General features: G+C 42.0%; 2 protein-coding genes and 1 non-coding gene across 3 annotated transcripts in view; all 3 read left to right on the top strand.

Annotated features, from left to right (window-relative positions):
- Nucleotides 1–11,134, top strand: part of LOC139474350 (intraflagellar transport protein 88 homolog) — a 28,240-nt gene extending 17,106 nt beyond the window's left edge. The window contains exons 15-25 of the mRNA XM_071257332.1: nucleotides 2,070–2,139; nucleotides 2,498–2,614; nucleotides 3,116–3,224; nucleotides 3,659–3,697; nucleotides 4,769–4,880; nucleotides 5,611–5,726; nucleotides 7,375–7,493; nucleotides 8,362–8,468; nucleotides 9,414–9,477; nucleotides 10,056–10,178; nucleotides 10,337–11,134. Coding sequence (XP_071113433.1) covers nucleotides 2,070–2,139; nucleotides 2,498–2,614; nucleotides 3,116–3,224; nucleotides 3,659–3,697; nucleotides 4,769–4,880; nucleotides 5,611–5,726; nucleotides 7,375–7,493; nucleotides 8,362–8,468; nucleotides 9,414–9,477; nucleotides 10,056–10,178; nucleotides 10,337–10,461 — 1,101 coding nt within the window. The 3' untranslated portion in view covers nucleotides 10,462–11,134. The remainder of the gene's footprint in view (nucleotides 1–2,069; nucleotides 2,140–2,497; nucleotides 2,615–3,115; nucleotides 3,225–3,658; nucleotides 3,698–4,768; nucleotides 4,881–5,610; nucleotides 5,727–7,374; nucleotides 7,494–8,361; nucleotides 8,469–9,413; nucleotides 9,478–10,055; nucleotides 10,179–10,336) is intronic.
- A 2,388-nt stretch (nucleotides 11,135–13,522) lies between these two features.
- Trnav-uac (transfer RNA valine (anticodon UAC)) lies at nucleotides 13,523–13,595 on the top strand. The gene has a single exon. It is a non-coding gene; the product is annotated as a tRNA-Val (tRNA).
- A 450-nt stretch (nucleotides 13,596–14,045) lies between these two features.
- LOC139475679 (uncharacterized) lies at nucleotides 14,046–23,142 on the top strand. Its single transcript, XM_071258868.1, has 3 exons — nucleotides 14,046–14,070; nucleotides 21,455–22,233; nucleotides 22,510–23,142. Exons 1-3 carry the CDS (start codon nucleotides 14,055–14,057, stop codon nucleotides 23,140–23,142), a joined length of 1,428 nt encoding a protein of 475 aa, XP_071114969.1. The 5' UTR covers nucleotides 14,046–14,054.
- Nucleotides 23,143–24,289: the final 1,147 nt, after the last annotated feature.

Genomic DNA, 24,289 nt, shown 5'->3' with positions numbered 1-24,289 from the left:
AATCAAATCTGGACCAGGCAATCCAGTGATTGATATTGGGATCAACAATCCATGCATCACTTAACCAAGTCACCTGTGGTCGCTGTGTGTAACACGCCCTGGTGGACAAATTTGTGTTGACTATTTGCCCGATAGGCAAGTGCCAAGTGTTTTAGATTTTTAAGAAAATGGTAAAAAAAATGACTTCAGTGACAATACTATTGTCCTAGCAACAGCTTCTGTTCTATTCCTTTATCCTGGTTTGGTAACCAAACTAACACATTTGCTCAAGCTCCCTCACTAAATGTGTGGTCATCACAGTGTATGCATGGTTTATTTTCCGTTTTGGTTTCCATCACATGTAGCAGTAGTGATATTGTTCTGTCCACCTAGTGGTAGATACAGGAACTATTTTCATTCAATATTATAACAGCGTAAAAGTATTAGCTGATCGTATGTATACAAAGCCATATTTAGATTAATTTATATAGCATCTGATTACTCATGTAATAATTTACCAAACGTTCGGCGCACCACAACACTCGTGTGGACAATAGAGTATCATATCGTGAGGTCATGTATCAATACAATACAATACAATACAATACAATACAATACACATACAATACAATACAATACAATACAATACAATACAATACAATACAATACAATACAATACACATACAATACAATACAATACAATACAATACAATACACATACAATACACATACAATACAATACAATACAATACAATACACATACAATACAATACAATACACATACAATACAATACAATACAATACACATACACATACACATACACATACAATACAATACACAAATATACAATACAATACAATACAATACAAAATAAGGATGTTAAATTGTATGAAATTAATTGTGAAATACTATTTTCTGCCAGGTTGTACAAGAGGTCTTCGACCTACTATTCTTTTCCTTTTAGGATGCAATAAGTCTCTTAGAAAATGTAGAATGACTAGTGTTGATTTTTCATGTATTCCATTGTGTAATGTATCACAACCGCCCACATGAGAGATGTATCGCATCAAAATGTAGGCTGGAATTATGGAGTTTTGTTTTGACTTGACTAACGAGTCTATGCATAGTCCAATGAAAATTGCGTAACAAAATTGACATCCAGTTCTTAAGCTGCCGTGCAGATTTCGGTTGATTGCAGGATTTGCAAAACATGTGTACTGCAAGCTCGGCATCAACAGATATTTTCCAGATGTTTTAATCAAGGTGCTCACGTGATTTGATAAGACCCTTTTGATTACAATATAGATTTTGATTATCGATGAGATCGTATTGACTGGCCGCTGCCATTTTGTTTGAAGCAAATGCAAGTTATACGAGAGGTGGAATCAGATTGGTCAATAGGAGCAACATAGAAGGGACATAACATGTAATAGCCACTGGTGGTGCTACAATCGAGCCCAGAAATTCCTGTCTAGTTCAGCAAGGGTGGAAACTAGTCTTTCATAGTCAGTTGACATCTTTGCCTCGGGAAGATGTCAGTGATAAAAGCATTGGCTTGTCACAACCCAAACCATCAGTACCTTCAGGGCTGAAGTGTGTGGAGACCAATCTTGGTGTCCTGCCTTGATTTGGCTGGAATATTGCTGAAAGAGTTTTAAGCTGACTCTCCTATTCCTCTCTACCAAAACTCTTGACCTTGCCTCTGTATAACTTACATATGTCACAGTTCTCCAGTTCTCCACAGCACAGCTATATTGGAAATGCCACCCCACATTCTCTTTGATGCATGTAGTTTTCTGTAGAAGTAACTTTTGGTGTAATAGTGAAAATGTTATTGAGTCTTTGACTTGGTCCATGATACACAGAATCAGTACTTGTCTCAACTTGAATGAATACATTTTTTGATGATTTCAGTGTTTCATGACTTCATGCAAAATGTACATAAATTTGGACAGTAGGTGTAAATGTTTCTAATAGACGTGCAGCGAAAAGCAACATTTACCTTTGATTACTATTTCTGATGATTCTTGCCACCTATCAGAAGCTTTTTATATTGGTTTACATGTTTAGTATTTTTTCCTGTTTCCAGGAGACTGATTTAGCCCAAGCTGATAAGTACGCTGAGGTTGCCATGACAGCAGACAGATACAACCCTGCAGGTTTGTAGATATTAGAACAACTGCAATTGCTTTGTTCTTATCAGTATATAAATCAGTTTGATGTAACTTTAGAAGAACTTTGGGTGTGATGACCATTATTAAATCCCTTTTGATACTGCAGTATTGGATGATTTTGTTAATACTGTAAAGAAAATTGGCACAAAATTTCTGAAATAGTTCCAGTTGTGTCAGAAAGATACTTGACTCCATCTTTTAGACTGGTCTTACTTCCTCACTTGTTCACTACTCTGTCATTGGAAGACATGGGTAATCTTATGCATTTTAATTATGGTGAAGAGTTGCCTCCCTTAGTGTGCCAGGATCTGCTGCACCTATCATTGCCTCCTGTATGTTGTAGCTCTGGTAAACAAGGGCAATGTGCTGTTTGCCAAGCGAGACTACGAGAAGGCGAGAGAGTTCTACAAAGAGGCGTTGTCCAACGATTCGTCTTGTGTTGAGGCCCTGTATAATCTAGGTGAGACATTATTGAGTATCAGATGTTCTGATCTTTCTGTGTTATTTTTATGAAGGATAAAAAAAAATAGAGGCACCGTTCCATACAGCAGGATTGGGGTCTCAGTGTACAGTTGTGTTCAAGAGATTGACATGAAACCATACACTAATATTCCCTGATATTGTGGAGACTTTTTGCATTAATGTGAAAACTATATCCTTATTTAAAATACATGATGCAAGCAGCCGTAGCTGGGATAGCGATAGATTACTTTGCAAGGGCAGATGGTGCCGCTGTGGGTTGATCATTGCTCAACTGAACGATCACTGGATTGTCTAGATTAGTTACAGGCCACCATCATATAGCTGGAATTGTGCTGAGACTTGCACACTCTTCCAATTTACACCCATGCATGCATGCACACACACACGCACGCGCACTCACATGCACACACACTGAGGTATGCTACAATGTGTTACATTTGACAATTCTGTGAGAGATTTGATTTCTCCCTGCTGCCAGGTCTGAGTAACAAGCGCCTCGGACGACTGGAGGATGCCCTGGACTGCTTCTACAAGCTGCACGCCATCCTGCGCAACAGTCCGCAGGTCATGTACCAGATTGCCGACATGTATCCCTGCCTCATAACCTCACATCGCCTATGAAGGTCCTGATTGGAATTAGTCTTCAACCCATGCTTGTCTCTCCCTGTGTTGAGCTGGGTTACAATGTGCCTTCATCAACCCATGTTTGTCAAAAGAGGCGAATAAAGGATCTAGTGGGCAGGCTTTACACTGACTTGGTTGATGCATGTCATTGTGTCCCAACTGTATAGATCAATGCTCATGAGGTCCATCTCTGGATTGTCTGGTCCAGAATCGATTATTTGCAGACCGTCGTCATATAGCTGAAATATTTCTGAGTGCGACATTAAGCAACACATTGAGTCAAAGCTGTTAGACACTTGAGCAAAATTGATTCTTTAAGGACATAGAGTTAGATAACCTCAGCCTGTGATTGTTTTGCTGGATCTCTGAACACTGATCATCCTTAACCATGACCTAGACATGACCAACTTGATGACTCAGCTCAAGCAACTGAATGGTGAGTTACCTCCCTTACCGTCTGAAGTTTTTGAATCATATGAACCTATAATGTTACATCAAACTGTTTCAAACATCCCATGCAGAAAAGATACACGAACATATATATTTCATTATCATACCTCCATGTCAGAATGATGAGATCTGATTGGTCAACGTGATCTTGATAAAATACTCTGTATCCCGCCTTGGAGGGTGATAAATTTCTCAGCAGGGGAATAAATCCCTTATACCCCGCCACCAGCAATACAGGCTGCACGTGGAATTCTGAGAGGCAGAGTAAATGCCTAATACCCTGCTTCAAAGCAAAAAAGCCGATTGCTTTTTACGAGTCAATGAAAGTCACATGAGCTAACCTCAGCTCAATCGAACAGCTGTTTTCTATCAATTTTGATCTCGTTTTAATTCTATTACAATGTCATATTAAAACATGTTTGTAAGATAAAGTTGTTTTAGCAGGATCACAAGGGGTACACAGGGTTTTATGCATCCTGAGGCTCGCGGTATATAACCTAACTGAGGACGCATAAAACCCCATGTACCCCCCGTGATCCTGCTACAACTTATCTAATGCAATAACTGAGAGTCCTGATGGATGTTAGTGATGAGCATAAGACAACTTAAATACATTGCAGTAAGCATTAGTTCAGTATGAATGTTACTGTGAACATTTCATGTGAAAATGATGATGAAATACTGCTTATCGGTAGTTTTAGTTAAGAATTGACTTCTTGTTATATAAGTCGAAGTGACTTGTTCTTGGTTCGACTAAGCTTATGCACTGTATTGTTATAAATAGCTATGACACAGTGGTCCTTCCAAACTGGGTAAAGAAACAGAAATAGGTTTAATAGAAACGAAGCAGAATAAACATTGCTGTCGTCCATTATTTGTTGATAAGATATAGAAAAGATCTAAAAAACAATTTGTGTTGATTTGACTTGGTAAATTATTACTGCCTACTGACTATAAAAGGCCTTAGATATAACTGCAGCTCTACTGACTAGGGAGCACCCCAATAGGACATATAACTGGTGCGGTAGCATTGATACTCAACACATGTCTGTGCCAGGTTCATGCAGTTGCTAGGGGTGACACCGTCCGACTCCAGCATCCTCGCCAGGATGGGGGAACTGTATGACAACGAAGGGGACAAGTCACAGGCTTTCCAGTACTACTATGATGTGAGTAACCTCCCTTGAAAGTTTTGATATCAATCTCCTTCCCAGTGTGTGACACCACTCTCGGTAACAACTCTGCCGTTAGAATCTTAAAATTTACCCTCTAACTCCAAATGTAGTAATGTTTATACTTTCGTTTATGTCTTTGGGAATGACAGCGAATTTTGAAAAGGTTTATGACTGACCATATTTCCCAGATGAATTTAACTTTTTGTTTGTTTGATCAGATTGGTTCGAGATTGCAGATGAACGGAAAATCACTCAATTTCCCCTCACATTCTTACTATGCTAATTGCATGATAGTTGAAATGAAATAGAAATTGAAATTAACAAACAATGAATATACTTAAGCTGTGGTAAGATCATTCGACAACAGTCATCACTTGTTTGTAAACAAAACAGTCAGTCAGTTGCGAGTTCAACTCCAAGCATGGTTGTAGCCACCTATCATTGTTTGGGAGCTTTGACTGGTGGCAGTGACAGCATAGAGAGCTCCACTAACGAGCTATCGCTGTGAGGAGCTTGTGTTGATAAGATGACTGATGTGAGTTACCTCCCTTGAACGTGTTGCTTGTAAAGTCAGAAAGTGTATTTTGTACAATACATGAAAGTATGTGAATATGTTTCCAGCACACATGGTTGTCGTATTGACCGATCACAATGAGGATGAAGGTGATTTTGTGTCAACAGACTCATCACTGTCAGTATCTCTTTGATCCATTGATGTTTACAGTCCTACCGCCATGACCCGTCCAACATCCCCGTCATCGAGTGGCTGGGGGCCTACTACATTGACTCCCAGTTCTGTGAGAAGGCCATACACTACTTCGAGAGAGCAGCTATTGTACAGTACGTAGTCATCTGTGAATACTATCATCTTCCTGTAACCAGTATCACTACAAGCCTAACCGTGAAGATTACGGGGTAGAATAGGTCTTCAGCAACCCATGCTTGCCGTAAAAGGTGACTATGCTTGCTGTTAAAGGCGACTAACGGGAATGGGTGGTCAGGCTCGCTGACTTGGTTGATGCATGTCATCGATCCCAATTGTGTGGATCAATGCTCATGATATTAATCACTGCATTTTCTGGTCCAGACTCGATTATTTACAGACCGCAGTCATATAGCTGGAATATTGCTGAGTGCGGCGTAAAACAACAAAACCAACCAAATCAACGCTACAAGCCATCCAACTACTGAGGGTGGCCGAGGTGAACAGAGGCGCCATTATTTGCTGTACTGAGTTGCTTTGCTAGGCTGTATCAGGATCCATTGATCACATTAGAATTTCCGTGTTGTTCTGATTATGATCCTTGGTTTGTCAGCACCATATTCCACCATGTGAGATCACCAAAGTGGTGAAAGCCTAAGACTTTTGTCAGTCGGGGCTTTCCCCTCATTAAGCTGGCACGCCGTAAACTGACATTCTATTCAAATCAAACCTAACTGACACTTAAACCCTCCTCACACTAAACTGGCGAGTTGGCAGCACAGCTCTGCATGTCGGCATTTAAATAATCCCTCTAGTCGTTTGAAGATAATCAACCTTTAATAAGCAACAGCAGTAACTATTTTGAATCGCCAAGAAGCGATTTTTACTTCTTTCTGCCCCGACGCTTTGGGAAATCCCCATTTTATGATGTCATTTCCGGTGAAAAGTGACATGTTTTTGACAAATAGTCTAATAGTCTTTCTTGAAGAAATAACAATGCCAAAATCACAAATAAATGAAGAATTATTGATTCTTGATGTACAGAAATATCAGTGTCTGTATGCCATTGACTCAAAACATTACAAAGACCCTAAAATGGCAAATAAGCAAAGCCATCAGCAAAGTTTGTCAATTTTAATAAAAAAGGGAAATGAAATCCCTTTGCGCATTTAAGATCTGCAAGATTACGGCTATTCAAGTGATATTCTATTTTTTATATTTCCGGAACAAATTTCGTCTTTATTTTATTTGTTTTCCAAAATCATTTTTCCAACTTTTTCGGTTTGTAAACATTAATAACCAATGTTCAGTGTAAATAGTACAGCTTCAGTGGCAACCATTGTAGATTTGGGTTAGAATAGGTCTTCAAGCAACCCATGCTTGTCGTAAGAGGCAGCTAACAGGATCAGGTGGTCAGGCTTGCTGACTTGGTTGATGTATGTCATCGTATCCCAACTGTGTAGGTCGATGCTCATGATGTCAATCACTGGATTGTCTTGTCCAAACTTGATTATTTATAGACCGCCGTCATATAGCTGGAACATTGCTGAGTGTGATGTTAAAACAACAAACAAACAAACAAACAAACAAACAGCTTCAGTGGCAGCTAGATAAGTGATGTCATTTGATTGTGTCGTCATGGTAACCATCACATTAGTCTTTGTGTAGCAATTTATTATAGTGATATCTCAAAAGAGATATCCCTTGATCTCACCCAAGTGATGTCTCCTGTGAAGCCATATAAGATGTGTATAATATATAATTGTACTTATTGCTATCCTACAGGCCGAACCAGGTGAAGTGGCAGCTGATGATTGCAAGTTGTCACCGGCGTAGTGGCAATTACCAGCAGGCCTTGGAGACATACAAACAAATACATCGCAAGTTCCCAGATAATGTAGAATGTAAGGATGATGACTTATGCTTTGTTCTTAATTCTTTCCATACATACCGTATTCGACTCTAATAAGCGCCCCACTCTAATAAGCGCCCATAATAAGCGATATTTGCTCATATATTGGCTAGTGAACAATCCCAATTTAGCACTCCTTTCGATTGATCAATATACACAATATTTATTTATTCGTGTATAGTGAGCACTCGTGTGTCATATGCACCCTTAATTATGGGCAATTAAATTCTGGAAAAATATATCTGTCATATATGAAACATTTCAGGCTGTTGGCATAAACCACGAAATTTGTCTTTCAACTCTATTTTTTTCACCAAAATAATATTCTATTAAGAGTCCCCAATTTCTAATTTTGAGAGCACCCTTGGTGCTTATTACGTCAAATACGGTAGATCCCCTGGGATTCGGGGACAAAGTAGGTCCCAGTACTCACTACCCAGACCGCTGTCATATAGCTGGAATATTGCTGAGTGTAGTGTTAAACAACAAACAACAAACACTCAGTACGATAGAGAAACAATTCTGTCTCTGAAGTGCAAGATTTCCACATTTGATAACACAGGCTGCCTAACTACATCAACTTTTCGAAAGTCATAGGCAACGTTGTTGTCAAATGTTATACTTTGAGACTGATTTTAATGGGAGTAACATCCCTTTGCCATGCCATGGTCTGCTGGTTGTTGGTTCAAGTCCCAGATTCTCTGTTATGACCTGTCAGCACCATAGCTGTGCTTGTTGGTTCAACCAAAGTGGTCAGCTTTGGCCTGTGTCACTATGGGGTTTTCTCCTATATTAATGAAGCTGACATGTAGGTTATAAAAGTTTGTATGTACATGTACAATGACATGTCCCTGTGACAGGCCTGAAGTTCCTGGTGCGGCTGTGTACAGACATGGGGCTGAAGGAGGCCCAGGACTACGCCACCAAGCTGAAGAAGGCCGAGAAGGCCAAGGAGCTGCGAGATCAGGTGAGATGAGACCTCTTAGAGTGACATCTGTTTGTAGAGCGACATCTGTCTGTAGAGGAGTCCACTGTTTGTAGAGTGACATATGTCTGTAGAGTGACCTCTGTAGGGGCGACGTCTGTCTGTCTGGAGACCGCTGTCTGTAGAGTGATCTCTGAAGGGGTGACGTCTGTATGTTTGTCTGTCGGGAGTCCTCTGTCTGTTGAGTGACCTCTGTAGGGGTGACGTCTGTCTGTTGGGAGACCTCTGTCTGTTGAGTGACCTCTGTAGGGGTGACGTCTGTCTCTCTGAGACCTCTGTCTGTAGAGTGGCCTCTGTAGGGGCGACGTCTGTATGTTTGTCTGGCGGGAGACCTCTGTCTGTAGAGTGACCTCTGTTGGGGCGACGTCTGTCTGTCAGGAGACCTTTGCCTGTAGAGTGACCTCTGTAGGGGCGACGTCTGTATGTTTGTCTGGCGGGAGACCTCTGTCTGTAGAGTGACCTCTGTAAGGGCGACGTCTGTCTGTCAGGAGACCTTTGCCTGTAGAGTGACCTCTGTAGGGGCGACGTCTGTCTGTCAGGAGACCTCTGTCTGTAGAGTGACCTCTTTAGGGGCGACGTGTCTGTCAGGAGACCTCTGTCTGTAGAGTGGCCTCTGTAGGGGCGCGTCTGTCTGTCAGCTTGTTGGTCCCTCCAGTCCAGTTGTCAAGAACAGGAAATAAAAGTTTTGATGCTTTATTAAGAATTTTCTCAATACCTTGTCATATAACATAATACATTTGTATTTTGTGTCGTTGTTTTGTAGATGTAAAATCAAACAAACATGGTGTGTTGTTTAGATCTTTTATCTGCTGATGCATGTGTGAGTTCTCGTCACTATATGGCTGAAATACTGCCGATGTGATGTTTAATTTAAACTCACTCACTCACTCACTGATGCATGTGTTTTGACAACAATTATCATTGCAGCGAGCTACTAGTGGTACACGGAGAGGAAGTGGTCGTGGAAGGCGAGAAGGTAGCGCAGGGAGTGGTGAGTGTGTCTCACTCGAAACTCTGTATATATCCTGTAGATGTGAGGACACTGTCCTGTGTACATATGTAACTGCATTCCTATTGGTTAGAGTACATTAAGGGTAGTTCATTGTGAATCCTTGTTATTCCCCAGCTCTCTATGTTTGTCGTATGAGACAACTAAAGTTGGTTAGTTAGAACTTGTGACCTCATTGATTGTGTATCCTTGTATCCTGATGATTTGTTGCTCATTCTATCAACCACTGGTTTGCATGGCCCAGATTTAATAATATACAGTTGCCATGGTATTGTTGAAATATTCTGGAGTACAGCATAAAAACAAATGACTCCCTGTTTTTTCCATCAAATCCTGTTGCTTCGTTACATCAAATGAACCATTACAATATTTTGAGACAGCTTAATTTCAAGATTTGGCTTACACATGGCTAAAAGGGTCAGCTGTATCTTATTCATATCTTGCACCTGGCTTAAGTTTGGAAAAACATGCCACCAGCTGTTGTCTGAAAACAATTCATAGGCTTTCATGTCTACAAAAGTTTCCGATGATTGATTGACACGTAGATGTTTCACCTGCAGATCGTGAAGGTAGTGGTAGTGGTCATCGCAAGGAAAAGGGCCGACAGCGTGGGGACAGAAAACGTCCGACATTTGACGAAGAAGAAGAGAATCCTTACCAGTCTGGTCAGAAACAAGATATAGGTTTGTTGGTCTTCCAGTGTTTTTTTTAAAGAAAAATGACGACCATTGCCATCTCATGTCAGGCTAAATATGTCCATTGTCATGCAGGAATGATGAATTTATGTAAGTTTTGTTAAGAATTCGGATACATAGATTTACTTGACTGTAATTGTGTTTAGATGCGACCTATAGCGACCCCCTGGGCCCTCAGATGGAGCGACCGAAGACCGCTGCCCGGCGCAAGGATGCAATGGAGGATGAGTTTGGTGATGAAGAACTGGGAGATGACATGTTGCCAGACTAGACCCGTGTGGCCTCACACTTGCACCCATTACAGGAGAATACCGTCACTTTCGACCCACTCATTATATATGACAACCACTGACATGAAACTATTCTAACTTTCCGACTCAAGTAAAAGAGAAAAGATCTATATTTTTGGAGATAGGACTTGGAAGTCATTGACATTTGTAAAGGAAAAGATTAACAGAAAATAGTATCAGTTATGATTAAGCATTTGATATTGTTTTGAGGATGTTCTCACAAGTAGCTGAAGATTGCTGATACTATATTGAGTTCAGTACTGTTCACTCACTGTTACGAGCTTCGAACACATATACAAAAATACACAGCTAAACAAATAGTCAAGGTTATCTGTCTGTTCCACATCAGGAAAATAGGTCTGTGTGTAAACATTTTAGTCAGGATGTTAGACATTAATTTAAAATTGCGACCTCTGATCGGAATAAGACACCAACTGCACTAGATGCTCATCCCGAGGGTGTTGCTGGTCGGTTTTGCCTGACATTATTTCCTCATGTTGGTGAAAGTGTCGGTGTTCTCCATCAACTTCTCCGTCCATGGTTGTAGATGAAGCCGACATGATTGTGTAGAATCTGTGTTTACATTCCTGTGATACTGTGATATGTATGTGTATGTACATGCTTATTGAGAAATAAATATATATGCCACTCTCACCATTGTGTTTTTAGCTCACCTGACTGAGTTTATGATGTGGCCTGCTTGTCCTTGTCTGTCGTAAACGTCATCAGATCAGACACACTGGACCAATGAAGCTTGCACTTGCTTGTTGCCACCAATGATGAGAATTTGTTTAAGAGGTCTGAATATTATTTTCAATATGGCTGTCACAAAAACCTCATTGAAAACCCTATTGAAACATACTCAGGCTAGATTTAAGTGTTTTGGGGCAGAAATATTTTGAATATCAATGCTCACAGAAACTTTCTTTTAATTGTCTTTGTCGATATTTTACACTGTTGACTAGATAACCAGGGGAACTACAGTTGGTTGGTTTGTTGTTTAACGCTGCACTCAGTAATATTCCAGCTATGACGGCAGTCCGTAAATAATCGAGTTTGTACCAGACAATCAAGTGATTGAATCATGACCATCAATCCACGCAATTGGGATTGATGAAATGCATCAACCAAGTCAGCGAGCCTGACGACCTGATCCTGTTAGTCACCTTTTACGGCAAGCAGGGGTTGCTGAAGACCTAGACTACCCCGGAATCTTCACGGGTCAGGGGAACTACAGTGCTGTGGCACTTTATTTGGTACACTCTGTTGTTTCATGTGAAAAAGCATGATGAAAAGAAAGTGTAACACACACAGAGGTGGCTGTGTGATGAAATGTTTGTTATAATAACGACAGTGAGTGAAAATTGTTTAATGTCACAGTCCGCGTATTACAGCTATATTGTTGTGGTCAGGATGCCTCTGTGGTCTTGTGGATGGAGCGTCTGCCCGGAGGTTGAAAGGTTGTTGGTTTGATCCCCGGCCGTGTCATTATTGTACTTGTTACCCTGCTTGGCGCTTTTCCTTATGGGTACAAAACAATTTTGGTCTCTGAGTCAGTACAAAGTGTCCAAGCTGGGTATCCATGTTACTCTGTGTCATGATATCTCAGTGGATTACCACTATAAACACCCACAAAACTAGTACATGCCCAGGCGTGCGCATGCACGCACGCACGCACACACACACACACACACACACACACACACACCACAAACACACACAAAAAAGTTATAAACCAATAAATTTGGAAAAAGGGAGCATTTAGCGCTTCAAATGCAACAATGCGTGATTGGCATAACCTCTTCCAGATTATTGGTCTGTTGCAGTCAAATAGAAACCTACTTCAACTCCTTATTTGAAGGCTGAATAAACTTGTACGACATTAACCCCCATTTCACCTCACCTTGTTGTGGTGATCTGTAACGGTCAGTGGTAGGGCTGGGACGGGTAACTCGGGTACCCGGGTCGGGTGGGTACTGAGTAGGACCCGGGTACCCACACGACTACCAGGATCCGTGGTTAGTCACGGGATATATTATTTATGACAAAAATTATCTAAAACTCAATGTCACTAATATTCCCATTTCTTTCTGACTATGCACGCATTCCTTCTGACTTTTATATGTTTGAAAAAAAAAGATAAAACTTCATGCAGTCAGCTTCCGTGTATGCATGACCAGTTCGTTTTACACGTGTATCTAAATACATTTTGCCAGAGAAACAGTCAAACATTACCCAATCGGACAGTTTGTAGCTATATCTCTTGAGACCTACAGCGGGTACCCGGGTAGGGTCGTGTACTAGCGGGGTGGGTACACGGGTAGTACATTTTGACTCGTCCCAGCCCTTATGACCCGCATACCACACTGCCGAGTCCCCAGCCTCAGCTCGACTGTGTAGCGAGCAATCAAGACAACTCGAACTCAAACCAGACACCATCACCAGAGACCATGTAATAGATGGTCTCTGCCATCACTTATTTCATGGTCTCTGCTCAAACCAAATATAATTGGCTGAATGTCCTCTTATGTTGGCTGATAACAAACTGAACATTTCTGAAAATGTTTTTTTTTAAGCATGCCAGAATTTATTAACGGCTGCAAGATTCTACAGCTATCTCAAAATAAGGTGAGAAGTTATCATCCGCACATTTGGCGTTGACATTTTACTGATATGAGAAGAGAAATAGTTTACAAATATTATGTTGAGACTTGTTAAAATGTGCCTGCCATTAATCTATATTAAAATTTTGACAACAAACACACCCCTCAGATTTCTGAGACCACCGGGCATTCAGCTGAGAAAATGACGGTGTCGTCACGTGATGGATTTCCGATCACGTGACTCCTCGTTCAGCTTGCACCGGTATCGTGGATGATTACTTGGCTATGTGATGCTTAATGATACCTAGTTGACAGTGAAGGGCAGTAAAGAATCTAAGGGTTAAATGTGTCTCTATCTAAAGACGCAGTAACAACAATCCGAGAGTACAATAATGTAATAGACTACTGGATGCATGTTTGCATCACGGAGGTAAGGGAAGGTTCTGTGGTGTAGTGGTTATCACGTCTGCTTTACACGCAGAAGGTCGCGAGTTCGAACCTCGCCAGAACCTCTCTATTTTACACAAAATATTTTTATTTTCAACACGACAGTAAAGCGATGTTATGCAAATAACGACTGATAAAAGACAATTGTTGTCTATATTTATCCGTGGTAGATAAATTATTACGTTTCCAATACGTTTGTCTATTTTTCAATATGAAGGTCAAATTTTAAAATTTGAACTGAGCCCGTCTCATTAGTCAGATCTGTACCGTATATATAATTTCCTTGAATTTAAGCGCCCAGCTCGGTGCATTCCGCTATTCGCTCTTGAATCCACTGTCTTCAAAGTAACGGTTTTCCTCAGGATTTATAACAGCGTTTGTGCTTGGCGAGGCTCCAGAACAATCTACGTGTGTTTACAACGTCTCTCGCAGAGTGAAAGTTCGACACTACTAACACAGGTCGCCCCGTAAGAACCGTTCTCTGACGTCAACTTTGGAGACACACCTTCCTTCGTGCGAATAGTATGGCAAACGTTAAAGGTAATTTTGTTTATTTATTTTGGCTACGTTTTGCATACATGAATGAGCGAATGTTTATTTAATGCAACAGTCAGCAGAAGGACATGGCAGCTCAACTTCAGGAGTATATTGGAGCCATAAACGTGTCGTAGGAGTACCCCACATACATGTAATGCGTCCCTCCTCCAACTCGTTCAGCTCGCGCCTGCATATATTTCCGGGTTATAGCGAAAACGGCACCTCAGCAAAACGTCAACGGGCGAAAACGGTCAAATAAATCATATTAAACTTACATTGTAACTTGCAAGCACCATGCTGGAGCCCCTTTCTGCCGACATACCAGAGAATGTCTACGTACATGTATATATGAACATATTTACTTAAAAGGTGAGGTGAAATGGGGTTTAACGTCGCGTCCAAGATTATTGCACTTATATAGCGACGTGCATGTACGTGTGTGTGTTTGTGTGGCTGCTTGTACTAGTCCGGACTGATGCCGATTTATACCATGTCGCAGTTTAACATGAATACCCCACTCAGACACAGTATACTGACTCCGAGCCGACCAGTCCTTGTTTTAGCCCCATAATGTCGAGAGCAGGACAGGGTAACAACAAGTGCCATCTTTTAACGTCTTTTGGTATGACGCGGTCGGGGATCGAACCCTGGACCTTCCGCTCTCCGGGCGGACGCTCTAACACTAGACCACGAAGGCGGTCTATTTACTTAAAAAAGGAAATACAATGTAAATCACTAATCAAATACTATGTAAATAAACCCTATATTTACTTATCTCTGAAAAGAGGAAACGTAAATACACCACTAATAAAATACCATGTAAATAAACCCTATGTATTACTACAAAAATCGTTGTTATCGTTATTAAAAATAGAGGTGCCGTTTTCGCCCGACTCATAGGTGCCGTTTTCTCCAGAGAAATCGGTGACGTTTTGCTGAGGTGCCGTTTTAGCCTGCACCCATATATCCACTATTATCGTGGATGAATAATTCGGTATGTGATCCCAGTTTATATAGTAAAGAAACTATAAGAATTAAAGACGTAATACAGACAACCCATGCAAGTGTAGACAATGCGAGTTTGTTAGTTATAACTATTAGTTACATGGTCTTGTGAGTGACGTCATGTTATTTAAAAAATAACTCGCGATCATTCAGCCTTGTGTTTAGAAGTAAGTTCAATTGCTTGTTTGTTTGTTGTTTAACGCCTCACTCAGCAATATTCCAGCTGTATGACGGCGGTCTGTAAATAATCAAATCTTGACCAGACAATTCAGCGATTGACACCATGAACATCGACCTACGCTTTTGGGATACGATGACATGCATCAACCAAGTCAGCGAGTCTGACGACGCGATCCCGTTAGTCGCCTCTTACGACAGGCATGGGTTGCTGAAAATCAGTTCCAACCCGAATCTTCACGTGTCACGGTGTGTTTTGAATAAGGTCAGGCAGGTCGGAGGTTGGTACATCAACAACGACCCAAGACGTGGGGGTATGATCATCTTCCCGAGGCAAGGGAGTTACCTGACTGTAAAAGTCCAGTTTCCACCCTTGCTTAACTGGGCTGGAATTTCTGGGCTCGATCGTAGCGCCACCAGTGGTTATTACGAGTTGTGTCCCTTCTATGTCCCTCCTATTTACCAATCAGATTCCACTTTTTCATATCACTTGCATTTTTTCAAACAAAATGGCGGCGCCCAGTCAAGACGATCTGATCGATAATCAAGATCTATATTGTAATAAAACAGGTCTTACTTCGCAATGTGCATCAAATCACGTGAGCACCTAGACTTAAAAACATTAAAAGGAAAAGAAGATATTTGTTGTCGCCGTGTTGGCGGTACACATGCTTTACAAATCCTGCAATCGACCGAAATCTACACAGCAGTTGGCGAACCGGATGTCCATTTCGATACGCGTGTTTGATTGGACTATGCATATATAGACTCGTTTGTCGAGCCAAAATATAACCCCACAATGCAAGTCAAATTCGGCAAGGGTGGAAACTGGACTTTTAGAGTCAATGAACTCCCTTGCCTCGGAAAGATCAGATACGTTGACACCAGCCAGACACTTTAACTGGCCACTCGATGCTTACTGGTAGGTTTTACACTAAACGTAAAGGTATATGGGTCTTGGTGCTTTTCAGCTTTCCATCTTAATCATTTAAAAGATATGACACGGCACTCTAGCTCATCTGGATATGTTGTCAAAAGTTAAAAGTGTCTATAACAACAACATCTTGATATAAGCTGCTACCAGCATTGCTATGCATAAATACTGAGGACAATTTTTTAAACAAATATGAAACAAGTAACTTAATTAATGTCCACAGTGTTTCTAAATCTGTAAAAATGAATATGCTATATGCCATGGTTGCAGTGTACATGTTGTACAACTCATATACTGAACAACAAAAGTTCCTGTGACATTGAATATGATTAAATGCAAAGTTATGTTTTTTACCAAATCTGAAACAATTTCGGTTTGTAACAGATAAAAGACCCAAGTAAGTGTTCAAATGGTTTAATTTGCCATACTGACTTCAGAAAATGCGTGATTTTCCACCTCTGGTTGCGATGCAAGCAACACATCTTCGTCTTATGGAATGGACTAGGCGTCGCACCAGTCCTGTGAGATATCTGTCCATATCTGCTGGAGCATGTTTTGAAGTTCCTGGAGTGTGTGTGAAACACGTGGTTGACGTCGAAGGCGCCGATCCATCTCATCCCACATGTGCTCGATTGGTGAGAGATCAGGGGAGCGAGCCGGCCAGGGGATGGCATTCACGTTGTTTTGTTGAAGAGACTCCTGAACAAGTCGAGCAATATGAGGCCGGGTGTTGTCATGTTGAAAGGTAATGCCTGGGCCATGGCGGCGCAAAGACGGTAGAACAACAGGGTCGATGATCTCGTCGCGGTAGCGCTGTCCATTGAGATTTCCCTCTACCACTATCAAACGGGTCCTCTGTATTGCTGTAATCCCATCCCATACCATAACGCTGGCGCCCCCGAATCGATCTTCTTCCATGACACGTACAATGATTGACGTAACTTTCACCTCGACGTCGGTACACTCGAATCCGTCCATCGCTGTGGCTGAGGTGAAAACGAGACTCGTCAGTGAACAGAACTTGTCCCCACTGCATGGCCGTCCAGCGTAGACGCTGTCTGCACCACTGTAGACGTGCTGGACTATGGTTTCCTGTCAAAATGGGAAGTCTGGCGGGTCTTCTGGCGACGACCCCTGCACATCTGAGGCGGCGACGTACGGTTTCTGAAGATATTCGTCGAAGGCCAGGGATGATTCTTGCAGTCACTGTTGCTGTCTGGAATCGATTTCGTAGGTGTGTTGTTCGAATTCTGTTGTCTTGTCGATTATTGGTTACGCGTGGCCTGCCACTCCGAGGATGGTCTCTAACTGCATTCGTCTGTTGCCAACGTTGCCATAAACACCAAATGGTGTTTCTGTGGACGTTAAATTGTCTTGCAACATCACGTTGACTCGATCTTGCTTCAAGCATATCAGTAGCTCGCAGACGATCATTTTCGGACAGGCGTGGCATTTCGTAATGTTGAATAATTGCTTTACTTGCTTTACTTGTCAAAGGATTAGCCGATAAAACGTGAATTGATTGCTCATTGTATTATAACACCTGTGCTATCAAAGCTGACCAATGAGACACATGCCCCCTATGTGGAACACCTGACACAAACTTACGTGGACAGTTGAGAGACGGAGACAGGTTATAATATCCCAAAACGCTCAATATATACTCTTAAAAAAAAGAAACTTGACACTGACTTTCAAAATGTAATATAAATGCGATTGTATCAAAATAGGACACAGAAACCATAATTGAAACACTGTTTGAAGATCAATGTACACAATGTTCAAAACATTAATCGTGTCACCTAGACAGACACACGTACACGATACAGTTAATGTCACAGGGGTACAGAAAATGTCAGTATCGGTTGTGCCCTCCACATGCATCAATCACCGCTTGACACCGACGAGCCATAGATGCAATCAAGTTGTCAATAACACGCTGTTGGATGTGCTGCCATTCATGCTGAAGTGCATCAAGAAGCGCCAGAAGTGTTTGGGGCGGTGGATTCCTTCTGCGAACGCGTCGATCCAACTCGTCCCACAGATGCTCAATGGGGAAAAATCTGGTGACCGGGCTGGCCAAGGTAATGTCTGGATGTTGTTGTGCTGTAAGAAGTCCTGAAAAACACGTGCAATATGCGGTCGAGCGTTGTCCTGCTGGAACTGTCCGCCATTAACGTTGACGTGAGGAAGAACGTAAGGCTGTAGGATCAAGTCTCTGTAACGCACATCTGTCAATACACCTGCAACATGCACGAGAGGCGTCCTTCTACCGTGATGAATTCCGGCCCATACCATGACACTCCCGCCGCCAAATGGGACAACCTGCTGCAAACAGTTGGGGGCGTAACGTTCACCCCGATGTCTGTAGACACGTGCGCGCCCATCAGCACGTGTGAGTAGGAAACGGGACTCGTCAGTAAACAGTACATTTCTCCACTTTGCACGTGCCCATCTAACCCTCTGTTGGCACCAAAAGCAGACGGTCCGCCAGATGACGTGGGGTCAATACATGACGTGGAACAGGTCTTCGTGCAAAAAGTCCAGCCTCCCTCAGTGTGTTGCGTACCGTTTGATCTGATATTCTGCGTACCCCAGGGATCTGTGTGGTTGTAGACGTGGCTGTGGTAGTGCGGTCTCGGAGGTGTGGCAGCCAGATGTATGGATCTTGTGCTTGGGTTGTCACCCTTGGTCTTCCTGACCTTGGTCTGTCGTCAACTTTGTTGGTGTTGTTGTATCGGGTCCACAGTGCGGAGATTGTCTGTCTGGATACGCCATAGTGCCTGGCCACTTCTTGCTGAGTTGCTCCAGCTTGTTATCTCCCAATGGCGTTGTTCCGTTGAGCTGCATTCAGTCTTGGCATTCTGTCACCTCCTCTACTGCCGTTATGAGGACTGTATGAACAACCGTTGATGTGGATTTTTATACCCATTCAGCAGGGGGGCCTGCATGCCTAAATGCAGGATCCTGTTCTGCACGTTTTTTACAGGCGGTTGCGTTTGGATGAAGCTGTAAAATTGATCTCCAAACGCTACGTTTATGTGCTTTGCATGTGTTTTTGCGAAGTATAGACACATCATCTTTCTGTTTGACTTATGTGGTTCTCATTTAATGTAATTATTTTAGATATTTGGCAAAAAGTGGTTTTACATCTGTCAAGTTTCTTTTTTTGAAGAGTATATTTTAAAATATTATATTGTCACAGTGATATTGGTCCTTTATCTGGATATTGACGGATATATTCCTAGAGCGAGGTAAGGGCCTCATATTTTCATAAAACTTTTGTTGTTTGTAACTACGATATTTGCATTTTGTTTTCATTCACTTACTGTAGCAAGGTCGCGAGAGGCCCCAACGGTGACTGATCAAATTGTTCCATAAACATATCAAGCTGTTGACATCAGTTGTTTTAAAGTGCTACACTTATGGTTATTATTATTTTCAATATATATAGTAAAATAATTCGATATTAGAACATAATATTTCTTATAAAATAATAGCTTCAGATACAATCCATCTGATCATTGCATCAGATTTTTTTGAAGTTATATTTACTGGGTATTTTTAACCGATCACCGGTAGATTGGTAGAAAATGTGAGTACAGCTGATAGCTATTTCCGGCTTAGTTTACGAGAACATGTAATAACTATTAATGCATACAAAACAATGCCTAGCTGAACATAAAGTGGAAAATCATCGTGTCTAGTCATAATTTATCTCAAATTTCACATTTCACAGTTTATCACCTGCTCGTTTACCTGAATTCTCTATGTAGTTTTTCTTGTACATCACTTGATACTGATGGATAGCTTCACCCTTTCAAGTGGTGTATGCATCAATCAACAACAAAAACACGTCAGGTTGGTTTCAGCTCTTTATTGCATACCTTTGTTATGACATACGACTTCTTATTCTCCGATCCTCCGATAGGTGTCGCTTCGCACAGCGTAGCTAGAATAGCACCGAACCAGTCGAAATTATTGTCCATAATAAGCCAATTTTGAATCCGCGAAGGAAAAGTCGATCCATATTTCATTACTTTCAAACTTGGAGCGTTGTTTCACTTTAACCTTTCTACGCAGACTGGCGGATGGGAAAGTTCACCTGATGCGACCCCTAGACATCTTCCCGAGGCAAGAGAGTTAACTGACTTTAAAAGTCCAGTTTCCACCCTTGGCGAACTAGGCTGGAATAAGTGGGCTCGATCGCAGCGCCACCAATGGCTATTACCAGTTATGTCCCTTCTAAACCTCGCCTATGGACCAATCAGATTCCACCTCTCGTATCACTTGCGTTTGTTTCACACAAAATGGTGGCACCGAGTCAGGACGATCTGATCGATAATCAAGACCTATATTGTGATAAAACGGGTCTTACATCGCGGAATGCATCAAATCACGTGCACACCTTGATTAAAAACATGAAAAGATTTGGAAAATATCTGCTGACAACGAGTTGTCGTAGCCCATGCTTTGCAAATCCTGCAATCGACCGAAATCTGCATGACAGTTTACTTACCGAATTTCGATTTCTGTGCGCGATTTTGATTGGACTATGCATAGACTCGTTAGTCCAGCCAAAATGTAACTCCTTAATACCAGCCTAGTTCGGCAAGGGTGGAAACTTGACTTTTATAGTCAGTTAACTACCTTGCCTCGGGAAGATGCCCGTAGAGGGATCCTCAGATCTTCAGTCTGATAGGTATCGTATCTGAATAAGGTTGCTTTGGACCCGCGAAGATCCGGAGTGTACCGACGTCGAGGTGAAAGTTACGTCAATCATTGTGTCATGGAAGAAGATCGGTTCGGGGGCGGCAGCGTTATGGTATGGGGTGGGATTACAGCAATACAGAGGACCCGTTTGATAGTGGTAGAGGGAAATCTCAAAGGACAGCGCTACCGCGACGAGATCATCGACTCTGTTGTTCTACCGTCTTTGCGTCGTCATGGCCCAGGCATTACCTTTCAACAGACCCGTGAAGATTCCGGGGTAGAATAGGTCTTCAGCAGCCCACTCTTGCCCTGAAAGGCGACTATGCTTGTTGTAAGAAGCGACTAACGGGATCAGGCGGTGAGGCTCGTTGACTTGGTTGATGCATGACGTCGTATTCCAATTGCATGGATCGATGCTCATGATGTTAATCACTGGATTGTCTGGTTCAGACTTGTTTATTTACAGACCGCCGTCATATAGGTGGCATATTGCTGAGTGCGGCGTTAAACAACAAACGAACAAACGAACAAACCAACAAGATTTCTGTGTCATTTCAGATTACCTATGGCAGTTACTGGAGAAGGCATGTGAACACGGTCATGGTGGAGTCTCGGAGATTGTTCGGGATGTCTACCGCAACAAACCATCAGCTTACTTTGATGATATCCAAAACAACAAGGACAACCTCATGGAGAAATACCTTAAAGATGAAGGAGGGGACCCGCGCTGTCCTATAAACGGAAGACTCAAAGGTCTGTTCTTTGGAGTGACCCTGCGTAATGGCGCTCTGCCACGGAGTTCACCTTTCGGAGACACGAGAGTAATGTTGCCCCTCAGTTCAGTCTTCTATGAATCTACTAACTTGTATTTCGCAGACTTCTTCTGTATGCCTACAGGTGCTAATACTCATTATGTGATCTTGGTGATCACAAAGGATGGCTCGGAGTCCGATCGGTTCTGTAAGCAGGAGCTCCTCGAATTGGATCCTTATGACAACATGTTCCTTTTCCGGCAGAGAGGCATATACAAGGCACTTTCCCGACAGGGACTGTGGCTAGAAGTGTTCTATACAGAGGATGTGGATATATCGGGTTTATCGCTTACACCAACTGCTGTGTTGGGACAAGGTCATAGCTCAGGAGGAATAGGCAAAGATCCAAGTTGTCGCGTGTGTAATGTCGAGCCTGACACCAGACCTCAACAGAGGCTGCACCCGAGGTGGTCAGATACAGATGTCGAGGTGGATGGGTCCTGGACGCAGAGGAGTTATCAAGGAGCATATTGCTGGCAGAGGGGTTATCAAGGAGCAAATTTCTGGCAGAGGGGTTATCAAGGAGCAAATTTCTGACAGGGGATATCAAGGAGCAAATTGCAGGCAGAGGGGTTATCAAGGAGAAAATTTCTGGCAGAGGGGTTATCAAGGAGCAATTTCTGACAGGGGTTTTCAAGGAACAAATTTCTGACAGGGGTTATCAAGGAGCAAATTGCTGGAAGATGGGTTATCAAGGAGCAAATTTCTGACAGGGGATATCAAGGAGCAAATTGCAGGCAGAGGGGTTATCAAGCAGCAAATTTCTGGCAGAGGGGATATCAAGGAGCAAATTTCTGACAGGGGTTTTCAAGGAGCAAATTTCTGACAGGGGTTATCAAGGAGCAAATTGCTGGAAGATGGGTTATCAAGGAGCAAATTGCTGGCAGAGGGGTTATCAAGGAACAGCTTGCAGGTAGAGGGGTTATCAAGCAGCAAATTGCAGGCAGAGGGGTTATCAAGGAGCAAATTGCTGGCAGAGGTGATGGAGGATCAAATCAGAGGGAGATGGGGTATGGAGGATCAAATCAGATGGAGGTGGATGATGAAGGATCAAATCAGAGAGAGATAGGTTATTGGGGATCAAAACAGAGGGAGATGGGTTATGGAGGATCAAATCAGAGGGAGATGGTTTATGGAGGATCCAATCGGAGGGAGATGGGTTGTGGAGGATCAAATCAGAGGGAGATGGGTTATGGAGGATCAAATCAGAGGGAGATGGGTTGTGGAGGATCAATTCAGAGGGAGATGGGTCATAGGGGATCAAATCAGAGGGAGATTCGTTATGGAGGATCAAATCAGAGGGAGATGGGTTATGGAGGATCAAATCAGAGGGAGATGGGTTGTGGAGGATCAATTCAGAGGGAGATGGGTCATAGGGGATCAAATCAGAGGGAGATTCGTTATGGAGGATCAAATCACAAAGGAGATGGGTAACGGAGCGGCGAATCAAAACCGGTGAATCATTCAGATCAGATGAAGGTCAAATGATGATTCATTCGGGGATGGTTGAAGGTACTTTCCAATCTCACTCAAATGTTAGTCTTGCTGTAGGGGAGTTACATTACACTTTCACTGTACAGTCACCGCATGCTGACGGTTACGGATGATTGAGCCCAACCTTGCTTTTTATCAGTATTAAATTCTGTGCCAACGTTGAACTCATTCACCAGATGAAGGAGTAAGCATATACTCCGGAGCGTTGTGTTCATCATAATAAAGAAGTTGACATTAATTCGCTCTCTTATGTATATCACTTCTAAATGCCACTCAAACACTTGACATTTATGTAGATCAACCCGGCATCGGTAATTACTATTCTACATGGTTGTGGTCTTTGCCTTATGCTTTTGGCCATTGTTTAACTGTACAGATTATCTCGAAAACCGCCATGAACCATATACAGCGCTGAAACTTGGCATACACCATTAAGGGATAAATATGTGGATCAAGTTTTAAAATCACCATGTCCCTTGTTTTTCATTCATAGTGCGAGGTGCCCAACATGGTGACGAACTATACAGTCAGTTAGATGGTAAAGGGTTATTAAAATAATGACAAATACGTACACCTCACCGTGAACTGACAGAAATAGTTTACTAACTTAGTGAATTTCACTGTCCACCCAGACACCAAAATGTGAGTAAACTTCACTACAGTTAGTAAATGTTTGCTAATTAGACTAGTAGATGGCCGATCGTAGATTAGTAAATTTACTAATCATTTGATGTGACTATCCATCTTTCAAAGAACTACTGGTAAATTCCGCTAATTTAATAAGTGATATTTACTAATCTTCTCGTCATAACCACAATAGTATATTTACTATGCCTGTCGTGAGTTTTACTGTACATTTATATAAATCCTCATTTCTTGGTAATTCCGCGCTCGCTGTTGATAATTTGCTAAAATCCAAGTAAATAACAATGACACAAACAATATAGGTGGGAAAAAACATATGATGTTTTATCGTTGAAATGGTCAGTTTAACGCAATTTCAAAGACCAACCACAGAACTCCGAGTGGTCTAACCTATTTAAGCCATGGCTAACATTCATTTTAAGAACCTAAGCACCTACTGACA

This window comes from Haliotis cracherodii, unplaced genomic scaffold, assembly GCF_022045235.1.
Source record: "Haliotis cracherodii isolate W230 unplaced genomic scaffold, xgHalCrac1.p SCAF_3, whole genome shotgun sequence".
NCBI classification, from domain to species: Eukaryota; Metazoa; Mollusca; class Gastropoda; order Lepetellida; family Haliotidae; genus Haliotis; species Haliotis cracherodii.
This window is presented reverse-complemented; position numbering and strand designations above follow the sequence as displayed.

Excerpts from the sequence above, each read along its gene's own strand:
- LOC139475679 (XM_071258868.1), top strand. Across the intron at positions 22,234-22,509 it reads GGCAGAGGGGTTATCAAGGA|GGGTTTTCAAGGAGCAAATT; the intron begins GCAAATTTCTGA and ends AATTTCTGACAG.